Source organism: Bacillus rossius, chromosome 7 (assembly GCF_032445375.1).
Source record: "Bacillus rossius redtenbacheri isolate Brsri chromosome 7, Brsri_v3, whole genome shotgun sequence".
NCBI lineage: Eukaryota > Metazoa > Arthropoda > Insecta > Phasmatodea > Bacillidae > Bacillus > Bacillus rossius.
In genome coordinates, this window is record NC_086335.1 from 19687401 (window position 1) to 19701110 (window position 13710).

At 37.3% G+C, this 13710-nt stretch overlaps 2 protein-coding genes across 4 annotated transcripts in view; both read right to left on the minus strand.

The window, feature by feature from the left end:
* LOC134533700 (histone acetyltransferase KAT6B) overlaps window positions 1-13710 on the minus strand; it is a 183282-nt gene that overhangs the window by 49042 nt on the left and 120530 nt on the right. For all 3 annotated transcript variants that reach the window (XM_063371260.1, XM_063371261.1, XM_063371259.1), the window contains exons 8-9: window positions 10325-10448; window positions 1958-2189 (exon numbers count right to left, since the gene is read on the minus strand). In XM_063371260.1, coding sequence (XP_063227330.1) covers window positions 1958-2189; window positions 10325-10448 — 356 coding nt within the window. The remainder of the gene's footprint in view (window positions 1-1957; window positions 2190-10324; window positions 10449-13710) is intronic.
* LOC134533701 (zinc finger BED domain-containing protein 4-like) lies at window positions 2240-8865 on the minus strand. Its single transcript, XM_063371262.1, has 2 exons — window positions 6375-8865; window positions 2240-6241 (listed from the first exon to the last, which is right to left on the minus strand). Exons 1-2 carry the CDS (start codon window positions 7992-7994, stop codon window positions 5888-5890), a joined length of 1974 nt encoding a protein of 657 aa, XP_063227332.1. The 5' UTR covers window positions 7995-8865; the 3' UTR covers window positions 2240-5887.

Sequence of the window (13710 nt, forward strand, 5' to 3'; positions counted from 1 at the left end):
TGGCGCCGAATACATGCGTAAATCACATATAAGCCTTTCCTTTATTATTTTTATGCCAGCGAGAATAAACCTGCAACCTTAATGTGTGTCTGGACATTTTTATCACTGTGCTTAATTTTCCAGAATTAAATTAGATTAGGCCTATACCTATATTTAAAGATAATATTCTGAAATTTTTAAAAATATTTTGTACCAAAAATACACGTGATTTATTTGGGGGGGGGGGGGGGGGGTGTAAGTCTGAAACCTCACCACAAATCACTAGCGGGGAGGGGGGGTTAAAAAGTTGCTAAAAAACATCACGTGATTAATGGACGACCCCTAGGCTGGTTGTAGTGTTAGCAAGGTTCTTTCCATCTGAGATTGTTGAAACTTATCTGTACAAAGTAATGGCTTTGAGTGGTGCTGCAACTGGAGAAAATCTGCTGTGGAAAGGGTTTTTTTCAGCAATCTCAAGATGGTTAAAACTGTTCACAGATTGTCAATGGAATCACCGATGTTAAATGTGCTGTTGCATTGCAGAATGAGAACATGCTTTCAAGCCCACTGACGAGATGCGGAAAAGAGCACAGAACATGAAAAAGTAGCTAGTTATTGATGTGAAATACATTTGTTTTTTTTTTTAACTTGTAAATAACTTCAGTTGTATGGATGTATTTATAGTTTGTAAATAAGAAAAGCACCAAAGCCTATACTGAAGAGAAATTTTTTAATTACTTTTCATTTTATTGTGATACCAACTATTAGTTTTGTAATGTAAGTGGCAAATCTTAAAAAAAATTTTTACATTCATTTGATTTTTTTTAAATTATGTTTTGGAATGCAATGTATATTTAAAATTACCGCGAAAAATAAATTACATATGTCAATTACGGCTATAAATTTTACAGGATTTTTAAATGCTGTAATGAGGATTTAGGAACCTAATTTGGTGGCAGGCCTGGCATAAAGTGTCACAGTATGAAATTAATGGGAAAACATGTTTTCCACTGCTTTGTAAACTTGCAAAGGCAATGCTTATTCTTCCACACAGCAATGCAGGGGTGGAAAGGATATTTAGTAAGCTCAACCTTATCAAGATAGCGCACAGGTCATGTCTTGAATCGCCAATGCTAAATGCTTTGTTGCATATCTCTTCTAGGAAGAATATGGCAGAATTCCAGCCAACAGAAGAAATGAGGGATAGGGCAAAACATCTGAAAAAGTGATATTTAAATACTGCCAGTGGTGAAGTGTAGGCTATGTGTGTGTGGTAAATACTTGTATAAAGTGTTAAAAATTGAATTGTTTTGATTGAAGTATAGTTACGTACATTATGATCAAGTAATTTTCATAAAAATTGCATATTTTTTTGTATTTTTTAACGTACAGGATTTTACAGGATATTTTATATTCAAAACAAGGATATTACAGGATACTTCACATTTCAATCAAGAATAATGTTTTCAAAGTGGTGGCAGCCCTGGATTAGCTTATTGTAACATGTTTTACATACCATTGCATTGTATACAAACGTTTATTGACATTCTTTGATTCGGTATGGCTATGGTGTCGAACATACCTTATTAAGGGGCCCCTAGTCAGGGGTTTACTGTGTTGGTGATGTGAGATGATAAGTACAATGCTGGCGGGTCCTTAAAGCACAACCCTGTGGACTGGTGCACAGTCTTCTTGTCATGCATACAGTAACTATGATATTTGAGGGGTAACATAACATCATCATGGTGGAGAAATGAAGATAAGATACAGTTTGGAAACAAAATGTGGAAACAGAACTACTTGTCCACCCTCAGTGAATTCTTAAATGTTTTTTTCGTAATCAGACCCCACTCGGATATGGTTTCTTCTGAAGCTGTGCACACTGTGTGTGGGCCCGGGTAGGCATGTAGAGATGATATACTAAGTGAACGACAGATGGTCGTGAAAAAGGAGAAAGTGCTCGTCGGCTCAGGCTCACCTGCACACCATCCCGAGCAGCTGCAGCGTCATGGCAACATCGTGGCTGTACATGCCCGTCTCCTGGCTGATGTCTGCGACGGACACGTTCCCGACCTCCTGGTCGTCGCGGTGCTCGTCGAAGTACTCCAGCACCACCGACTTCCAGTACGCGTGGTAGGAGACGCGTCCCAGGTCCGACAGGGGCTTCTCCGGGGTCCCGGGCTGGCCTTCCCGCTTCGACAGCAGGTAGCCTGCGACCCACCGGTCAACCTTACATCTACAGGCAACACCGTGCGCCAAGCATGGTAGCGAACAAAAGGGAGGGGGAGGGCCTGAAGTAAGGATGGAAGATGTGATGAGGGAGGGAGAAGACTGAACCTGATGGCATGGGAAACAGCCACCTCAAGCTAGGGAGCCAGGTGGACAGTAGATATTTACAGTTTCTATTTGCACAGTCCTTGGAGGAGGCTTAGCTACTAAATCAGTGGAAAGAGGAAAGCGATGGTGCTTATTTTCAAAGGAGAAGGGGCAATGCACACCCCGCAATCTAAAGATCAGTCAGCCTGACATCTAGTGTAGGAAAGGTAATGGAAAGATTGATAGTCAGGTAAATGGTGGGACAAATAGAGGTGCTGGGTTGGATGGATGAAAGGCAACATTGTTTTAGGAGGGGTATTTCATGCGAGGCACAATGGCTGGGCTGCGAGAGGACATAGTGGAGACAGTGGATGGAGGTAAACAGGTGAATGTTATCTTTATTGGTTTTGAAATATAATACCAAAAGCAACATAGTTCACATTAACAATTTGTAACTTCATAATTTTACTGATAAAACTAAATAGATGTATAAATTATTTATGACAGTTGTACAGATATCAATTTTATTTATGAATACCAAAACTCAATAAAATGTTTTCACATGGTGGCCACTCACAGTCACCAAAAATATTCCCTGATTTTTCCCTGATTTCCCTGATTAAAAATTCAAAATTTCCCTGATATTTACAATTACAAAAAAAAACATACTTTTGATGAAAAAATATATTATAGAAAGAGATTACTCATATTTTAGCACCCTGCTGTATTTTCTTCATTATATACATACGGAAGTTCGTTAAATAACAAATACATTTTAAATATGTCACTTTACATTATAGCGTCCCGTTCAATGACATGCAGTCTGTGTTTTGTTTTATGTAATGGGGTATTTCAGTGGCGAGTGCTCAAACATTTTTTCACACAACTTTTGATAACTTCTTTAATTCATTTTTGAAGTGTAACATTTCTAGTTGTGAAACAACTAATGGATAAATCTTCACTGCATTACAATCAGTACTCCCATCTGTAGCTAAAGCAAATGGTCCACTTACTAAAGATTCAACAGTTTCAATTTAGTTTCACCAGCTATATACTCCACTAAGGCAGATGTTTATGCTCTCGCACAGCTGTATTTCTGTGCAATTTTTGAGTCCGGAAACATAGCTCTATACAAATTATCCGAATGATCGGCTACTGCTATCGGTAAATTGTGTTCTACCAAAAAACTTGTAAACAATAACTCTGCGTTTGTTACTTTCGTTTCTTCAGATGTAACGAAAAACTACGATATAGATTTATTGCTCGTCACGGCTTTAAAATGTTCTGCATGTTTCTTTGATTCAATATGCCGTCCTCAGTCATCCCTTCCACCATGCGCAATCGAAAAGTCACACGTGCATACATTACAAAAAGCGTGGCGTTCCAAAACATTTGAAGATGACAAGCATGGCCATTCTTTTATATAGTTTGGTCGAAAGTTCTGAAGAATAACGTTCTTTTTTTTTTTTGACCCAGATACACATTGTTCTGTCACACGCTTCATTTCTACAACCGGCACTGAAGAACACAACACTATCGAACAACATAAAAAGGTTTCACGTCTGTACACACGACAAAAACACTTTGATGAAAAAAATGGCTTTCAAGAAAGTAAATAACACAAGACAGGTTAGCCAAAGTACCGTACAAAAATTATCGTGATGTAAGTAGCTAACAGACGAAAAGTCCGAGAATATGTACTAGTTGTATCGTACAACGGACGTAATACCATACCATTTCTATTACAAAACACAACAAGTGATCTACTTATTTCGACAGTACATGCACACATTTATCAGTTCCGTTATCTGCGCAACCACGTGATGTATTCGAACTGCGTTCATGAAACACGCACACCAGAAACGGAATATTTTTCTGTTACCCAGCAGCACAAAACCTCGTTTCCGTAATAAACCAGCGATGTTCCGTAATTCCGTAATATTGTGTTAAATCCGTAATAATTACAGAAAATCCGTAATGGTTGGCAGGGAAATATACATGACACAAAAAATTCCCGGTTATTAAAAAAATTCCCTGACATTTCCCTGATAATTCCCGATCAACGTGATTTCCCTGATAAATCCCGGTTTTCCCGGTGAGTGGCCACCCTGTTTCATTATAAAATATTCTTGTCAATATATATCCACATGAATACTAAATTATAAAATGTAAAATTAAATGATTATAAGTATTTTTACATAGAGTTCCAAAGTATAATAATCATTTCAAGCCTGTTTTGGGAAAAATTATCATTTTTAAAGGAAACCACGATAATATAGTACAGTCAAACCTCATTAATACGAATCCGCTTAGTACGAAATTCCCGTTTATGTGAAGTACTTTCACAGTCCCGGAAAATAAAGTATGATTTCCTATGTTATTCAGTACTTTTAATACGAAATACCGTTAATATGAATTACGAAGTTGTTTTGATCCCTCAAGTAGCTGTTAACGTGTATAAGTAAACGGTTAATACGAATTTCACCGCCGAAGTCTAAAGTAAATCGTCTTCATAACTGTCATGTAAACAAACGTTTCTCCAAAGATAGATGTATGTATCCGACAGCGCAAAATGGTCGAAAAACAAGATGAAAAGTTCAACTCTAGTGGCGATGTTAGTAACTAAACTAGAAAAGATGCCATGTTGTAAACGGAAAACGAAAAGGAATCAACTCTATCCCGTATTAATATTAGTCGTCGGAAGTGTACATACGTAGAAGTTTAAACAATCTATGGAAAAAAGTTCTGATATTTTCCATTGTTCACGCACGTGTATCTTAACCTCAATTTTGAGTGTTAGTTGTTTTGTAATATGACTGCGAAACGTAAACGCAACGAACTTACATTGCAAGTTAAAGTTAAAATTAGGGATGGGAAATTTTCAAAATTTTCGATTCGATACCGATTATCGAGTCTTGTTGCGATCATCGATTCTTATCGATTATCGATTCCAATCAATTAGGTTAAGTTATAGATTCTCATTTTCGGGATTGAAGTATAAGTTACAATGGAATCAGTAAACATACTTATTGAATACACTAAAAAAGCATTTTTCAAAATAATAAATAAATACTATTAAATTTAACACATAAAACAAAACTTTACATTACTTGAAATAAAGAAATTGAAATTACTATTCTGTAATGTGTAATGTGTAGGGCAAGCATTATTTTTTATGTGGATTATGTTTAATCCAGTTGAATATGTAATTTTGAAAAGAGAATACGTAATTTAGTAATAGGTCAGTAGTACTAATAAAAAGTGAATTGTCGTAAAGTCATCAAAATACTAACAATTTCATTGGAATACAATTTAATAAATAGTATATTAATTACTAAATGTACAATCATTAACATTTATCAATCAAACTTTAAATAGCCACAAAAAGTTGTGATTATTAAAAATATTGTAAAAAACCAGAAACTACCAAATTCAATCTTTATACCTTTGAAATAAATGACAACATAGTGAAATATCATAAAAACAACACTTTTGACAAAATAAAATTGAAAGTTCTTAAAATAATAAATGAAAACTGGCAAAGCATCTTATTAGATCACAAAGTCTTATTAGATCCTAAATTCTTATTAGATCACAAATTCTTATTTAAAAAAACCAACATTTTGACTCGTTCAGGATCTAAACGGTTCCGTTTCTGATCAACAATCAGTCCTGCAGTGCTGAATAATCGCTCGGAATGTACAGTTGAAGGTGGAATGCAAAGAAATTTCTTTGACAGTTTTTTTAAACATGGGTACTTGGTATTTTCTTTCCAATACTGGAAAACGTTGGTACTTGAATTTTGAATAGGTTCTTCCAAGTAAACATTAATCTCATCTTCAACTGATGCGATGTGGCTTACACTTGGGGCAGTCTTCATTATGTTTGAGTAAAATGTCCACATACCATGGCTTTCCATTGCTTGGCTGGATGTTTGCGGCACAGACTGAGAGAAAAGCAACAAAATTTTCAAAATTAAAAATTAAAAATGAACAAACAAATGTGTCAACATAAAACAGCAGAAGTAGACAAATAAGAATACACTTAATGAATTACAAGGAAATTAGCACCTAACTTACCTCAGTTTCAGGTTGTTTCAAACAGATAGTTTTTCTTGCTTCTTCAATCAAAAAAACTTTCGCTTTTGTGACATTACCGTCCTGCACAAAAACATGGTGTTTAAATCGTGGGTCCAGTAATGTTGCAACTGCGTACAACATATTCTCTTCAACATCAGAATACTTCAAAGTTATGGCAGCAAGCATATCATTTTTGATGCCCTGTACACCTGATCCAGTAGGTGCTGGTTTCCTTAGCTCTTCAGTAGAACTGTTGATTATAGGTATGACTTCTGAGGCTGTCACACACTGAGTACTTACAGCCAATGTTGCATGGTTGAAAATACTTAAAAGGTTTACTACATTTGTCATCAGGTTCCATTCTGCTGATGAAAAAGTCACAGGTAACTGCAGAGTTGCTGATGCTAAAGAAACAGACTGTTTTTGCTCAAGTAAGCGCTGTAGCATATGGAGAGATGAATTCCAACGCGTTGGTTCATCCTGGATAAGTTTATGTTTTTTCATTTTCAGCGTGGCTTGAGCCTTCTTTAACTCTTTTGTCGCCTTACAAGAATGTTTGAAATGGCCAACTATGCGACGACCGTTGGCAATCAGATTATTTACATTCTTGTTGTTCAGTAGCCCTTCCTTTACAACAAGCTGCAGGGTATGTGCTAGGCATGGCAGATGTTCATATTCGGATGATTCTAGGCCAGCAGTTATGTTCCTGGCATTGTCTCTTACAATGGCAACAACTTTAGATTGCAGCTTCCATTCTTCAAGTGTTTCTGTGATAAAATTGCACAAATTGTTCCCTGTGTGAGATAATTCAGGAAAGGGAATAACCCCAATGTTGAGGTGTTGCAAGACAAAATTGGAATCAACAAAATGCACAGTTAGACCAAGATAATCGTCATTGGCTGTTGAAGTCCACATATCTGTTGTAAGACTCACATGTTCAGCTTCGTCCAACTTTTTGTTCACATTTTCCCTACATTCTTGGTACATGTGTGGTACAACAGTATTTGAAAAATGTTTTCTGCTGGGCAAAACATACCTAGGCTCAAGGAATTTGACAAATTCTGTGAATCCTCTGTCTTCAACCATGCTAAAAGGACGATTGTCTAAGCACATCATTCTACCTATGTGCTGAGTTATTGATTTTGCACGAGGATCAGTGGACTTGAATTGTGCAGTTTTATCAATAAATGATTGTAATGTAGGCTGGTATTGACTTTTAGGAGTTAGCCTATACTGGTTTGGTGTTCTTGATGAAATATTCGTTTGGCCAACTTTCTCAGCATGCCTCGGGGACACTGAACCGCTGCCTCTCGATGAATCAGTAGCAGTAGGCCTAACATCTGAATTTGATGACAATGGCAAGGTTGTCTCTGAAGAACAATTTTGTGCTGAACTATCATCTATTTCATTTTCTTCAATCTCGCTCAATTCCGATGAATGTAGCCTTTGTTTCTTCGTCTCATGAACGTAACTCCCATGCTTGTTTTCGAGATGTTTTTTCATGTTTGTTGTAGTTTTAGATTTACCGCCACGTGAGATTGTACATTTACAGATTTGACATATTGCGTAGCCAGAATTTTGTCGGTCGATGACAAAGTATTTCCACACTTCACTAGACATCACGTAAATAAAAATGTTATTTTACTATTCGTATTGCGCTAACATTACCCAACATTCAAACAAAGAAGCATCACTGGAAACAAAAGCATGTAAGAAAATTTCTACAGTTGCCGTACTGGTAACTTACTGGAATGAAAACGTGTTTCAAAAACGTCCATTGAAATTTTATGTTTAAGTTGCGTAATTAACTGGTGATTTAATGTTTACTGTTATTAAATAAATTACGGAAAATACGTAACTCGTAAAATGTTACGGGCTATGGCCACATTATTCTTGCATTTTATCGTTAAGTAATTGAGAATAAGATCTGTACCGGAAGTTGGCAAACCTGTGAAAGTTCATGTATAGACAAATGCTGGTTAACAAAAAAAATCATTGACGAAAATAAATATGCAACAACGCAAGTGAATAAATATACTAGAAACGTAGAAAACGTGGCACACTTCTCAGTAGAATCTTGAAATTTTGTGCACATGGCTACCAATGTGGGTGTATTCAGCAAGTAAAAGTTGGGCTACAATTTCTTTATACGATAACACTGCGTTAATAAATAAATAACCCTAAATGCACAGTACGAAATCGCCAACCTCCGTTCCCGCTTACGGGATTGTGGCAACTGAGCTGTGGTAAGCTATGTTATATTTCATTTATTATTTATTATATTGTTTATGGTTATTTATTTAGTTGTAAAACTGACTAAAATTACTGCAACGACAGCGATGAACCGCTGCTAGGCAGCACTTTACGTCTACATCCTGCAGAATTTTAATAATCGGTGATTTTCGCCGATCCTCGATTATCGATTATGTATCAAAAAATCGGGGTATCGAAGAATCGACGGATCGACTTTCCCATCCCTAGTTAAAATTATCGAAGAAGTAGACAATGGAGAGAGAACGAAAACTGAAATTGCGAGAGAATTTAACATCCCGCAATCATCGTTGTCGACAATACTAAAAAATCGTGAAAAGATTGAATCGGCTTTTGCGAGTTCGTTCAGATTATCAACAAGAAAAAGAATGCGAGGCCCAAATCATCAAGAAATGGAAGCTACCTTGTTGCAGTGGTTTTACGATATGCGTGCAGCAAACTTACCAATTTCTGGACCTATGATTCAGAAGAAGGCAGACTACCTAACATTGAGGTTAGGAATTTCAGACTTCAAGTTCAGCAATGGTTGGCTACAACGGTTTAAGGATCGCAACAATCTTGTTGGCAAAACTATGTGTAGGGAGTCGGCAGCAGTAGATACGACCAAAGTTAAATGTGGTAAACAATGCCTATAAGAAAAAGATAGTGCAAACCAGAATTGATGCTTTTTTTTAAACCAAATGTTTGAATAGAAAATGTGTAATGAATGCAAGTTTATTGAAGTTTGCATTATGATTTATTCTGTAAGTGTTGCATTGTGTTTGTTTCTTCACTGTTTACATATTGTCATGCATGTAGTGAAGCCAGCTTATACATACTACCAACGGTGTGTATTTCAATCAATTTTTTTTGTCATGATATCCCAATAGTTTGGTTAATACAAACCCTCGTTATTACAAAGTGCTAAAATTATGGTCCCTTCAGGTTTGTAATAATGAGGTTTGACTGTATTGGCACAAACACTGGAAATATCCGTGAATGTCGCTGTCTTGAAATATCCATGATAAAACCAATAAAATCTGTAAAAATGACAGGGCTGATATAGTAGGTTTATAATATAACAACAGTACAAAACCTAAAATTGTACACTACTAAGAAATATAACCACTAAAAACATCATCATTTTTATCATCTTTATATTCTTTTAAAATCACATGCTCCCATGTACTAATAAAGAAGTTATGTAATAATTTGTTACCCTTAAAAAAATTTTCCATAACATTTTTTATATATATTATTTAATCCTTGTACAATATATTTACATACTTTATCTATGTGGCATAAGTAAAAACACCATGCTAATTAAACAATTCTGAGGTTTATATTATTTTTTTTTAAATTTAACTTCAAATTAACAATGGTTTGTTTCAATAGCAAAACTGACATTTCTACGTGAGACAGAGGCTTTAGAAGCTACTATCAGGGCTTGCATCAATTCAGGAAAAGAATCAGATAAAGCAAGGCAACATCGTTCAAGTAATGCGTACTTACATCCTCAGGCTAAGCAGGATGGCTATATCAGTACAAAATCATTGGTAAGATGAGCAAGACTTCACAACATAGAGGGTCATTCAGTACAATTTCCATTTTTTTTTTTTGCATAATGTAAGCAGCACAGTAAATTGACGTTATAAAAAAATAATGCTTGAATATTATGGCTTAAACAAGTTGACACTCACTGAAATGTATGAGGAACCTGCCGAAGCCTTGTTTCTGATACTGGGGCATCGTCATGATGCAGGAGACATTGTACTTCTGCTGGCAGTGCTTCTCCTTGGAAAAGTAGCCCACCAGGTGGCAGCCCTGCAACCACACGGCAACACATCACACTGCCGTCGACTGCTGTCCACCTCGGGCGTCATCCTTCCCTGTAACTTGCGCAGCACAATGCTTTCACACATGAAAGCATTACATCAATTTGTACCAACAAGATTTTGATTAACCAAATTATTGTAATGGAGCAAGATAGTGAAATAATAAGACAACTGACTAGCACTCAAGAGAACCTGGCTATCCAGAATCTGGTTTACCCTGGTATCCTGAAATCATTCCGGCAAATGCTGGGACGATTCCCGTCCCACGATCCCTGTTCTGTGTAGTTGTGGGTTATTGTCTCTAATAACCTTTATATAGAGACATTGGAAATAAACAAAATAAATAAATATTGCATAATTTGTAGTGTAATATTGATATACCTCCACTTCAAAGTTAATAATTTGTTTCTCAAATGGAGAAGAACATAGTTTCCCGGTAAACGTTGTAATGTTGCAAACCCCTGCCCTCCTAGCTGAATATTTTTCTTCTAAACTATATTTATGCATGTAAACATTTCTTAAAAAGTCTTGCTAAGAATATTTTTACAGTTTTTATGTATTTTAGGGTTGATATTTGCACTTGCTGTGTGTTTTAAGAGGGTACTTTGTATTTTAACAAACATTTTAAATTATTACTATTTTTTATGTAATTGTTCACAAATAAGTAGGGATGTGCGAAAGTGACTTTATCCACACGAAATGAAAGTGAAAGAAAATTTATCAAGTTTCGCGAAAGTGAAACGAAAATGAATTTTTCTATGAGATAAATATATTCTTAACGAAAGTTAAGCGAAATTTTTTAATTAACAAAGAAAAAAAGTGCCCCAAAATTTGCTCTTCAGTAATAAATTCTATTACATAAATCATTTTGGTACCTTTTCATGTATATATAAATATTACTATTTAATAAAATCAACATCCGCCCTAGACCACACAACACAGCCCCATGTCACTCGTAAATTTCAAGAATCAATCCAGATCTTTCAGCACACAGACTATTTCCTTTACAGTCGTAATGTCGCAGTCTATGATAATATATTTATCACGTGCATGGTACCTACTGATGAAAAAATACGTGAATACTGCGGAACGGCCGCCATCTTGCACCACTGTCACACATGGCTAGCTCAGGAAGCTGTAAACCAGGCAAGGGACATGGTCAAAACAAAACATAACAAATGGTTGCTGCCAAGTGGTCATTACATGCAGTGACTTGTTGACCTTTTTGTCTAATTGGCTGTATATTATGAGGATTTTATATGCCAGTCAGAGTATGTAAAATTTAAATAAAGCAGACGACAATGTTTTTGTTTGGCTGTGCGCGAATAAAAGTAGGTACGTTCTTTGTTTACGTGTATACGGTAAATACTAAATAGTGTACTAACAGTTCTGGAATGTATGTTTTACGAATATAGTACCTACACTACTGTTTGAAAGCAAATGAATCAGGTAATTTTTCAAATATTGCATGATTTTGTTTTGATACCTAGGCCTACTGTAATCACGGTTGAATTTTGTTTACTTTATCTGCCATGTTTGTTCAAATTATGATTTTACCGTATTTTCATTAACGTGAGTTTTTTTCATCACCACGTAAATTAATCTTAATGGAAATCTTTTTTCTAATTAATGTCTTGTGCCGAATCAATGCTACTTTAGGCACGATTTTTTTTATTTTCTTAGTTTTACAAAATTTTAAATTTTAATTTTTTTACAGCTTCAATTTTCCTCTTTCGCCCGCTGCTTTCGCCCCATCCAAACTTGTTCGGTCGAGTGTACCGGCAGGTTACCTTGTTGAGCAGCATAGTGCTCTCACCGCCGTTTCCCACCAAATTTGCTGGGTCTAGCCGACTACAGGGCTATCATCAGCAACGGTATCCACTGGCCGTCGCGTTTCGTCACAAGTTTAGCGCTACGCGTGACGAAAGTAGCCGCCCTAAGCTTCCCATGGTCACCCCCACCCCTTCTCGGAGGTGTGCTGAAGTTTGCGGTCTCTAACACGTTTTGGTGTCCTTTTTTCAAGCTCCGCCGCACGTCCCGACGTCTGGCCGGCGAATTCTCCCAGGGCAGGTCATTCACCGGACATACCCCCCACCCCATCCTGGTCCACAGCGGTCATCGGCCAGCCGCAGCAACGACCCCTCTCAAGGCCAAAATCCCCCCCTCCACTTGCAAAATGGCGGCCATCAAGTGCCGCGATGGTCTCTGCGAGACTCCGACCTGCATGCCCACACCATCTATCGAAGAAAGGACGAACAAGCTGAGAGCGAGAGCACACTACTGACCACCCTATCCCCTCCAGGAGAAACAGTCGACCTCACACTCAGTCGATAGGTCGCTGGAGCCCTTTTTTTTTCTTTCGGAGCCCTTCGGAGCACTTCGAGTTTCCCGATCCCCTCCTCCAGAGGAACAGACGACCGAACTAAAGTTTAAGTTAGCGTCCCGGCGCCATTTTCAGGGATTTTGAGGGCAGCTCTCGTCCAGCGCGCATCTTTGCAACAGGTCGCAGTAACGACCAGCAGCTATCGTGATCCGCTTTCGGCAATAATGTAGTTGCTTCTGAGCCAGGCCATGTCGCCTAGATTTTTTTTAGTTTTTCTTAGTAGCTGCCCAAATAGTCAAGTTTAACTTTAGTTTTCTTTGGTTTTCGCCATAACTATTTCTTCTATGGCTACCGCGAGCTCCCGTGCCGCGCATCCCCGGATCACCCCCAGGGACAGCCACTATCTACTTCACCCTGCCAGCTAAGGCAGGGTTCCAGAATCCCAGAGTACTTCAAGGACCCCAGACCAGTTCAAGATGGCGGCCCAGTTCCGGCGCCACATTTTGCACCTCAACATGTAACTCGTGAGCCTCTATAACGGAGTCTCCCTCCATCTTTCGGCACCCCTCAAAAAGAAGTGAAGAACAGTTTATAACTCCGCCAGTTTTAGGACGTTTTCCATATTATTATAAAATATTGTATTTTAAACACATATATTTGTTTTATGAGCCTGCGAGCTCAATGTTCCTAAACAGTTGAACTTAGCATAGTATGAAATGGTGTTCCCCCCCCCCCCCGGCCCCTCTTTCTTCTTTTTTTATATTCGTTAGTTACTCAATGTAATGTATCAAAAATAAGAATCTGACATTGTTAGCAGTTTTGTTTGCAATGGCTGTAATGCCGTAAGATATTTTCTAATGTAAGAAACCTATCAATGAAAAGATACTAAACTACTAATCAACAGTAAAAGCCTCTAATGAAACCAAAC

Coding starts and splice junctions, on each gene's coding strand:
- LOC134533701 (XM_063371262.1), bottom strand. CDS start 7,994: ATGTCTAGTGAAGTGTGGAAATACTTTGTCATCGACCGACAAAATTCT. Junction 6,242..6,374: donor TGAAACAACCTGAAACTGAG/GTAAGTTAGGTG, acceptor CTTTTCTCTCAG/TCTGTGCCGCAAACATCCAG.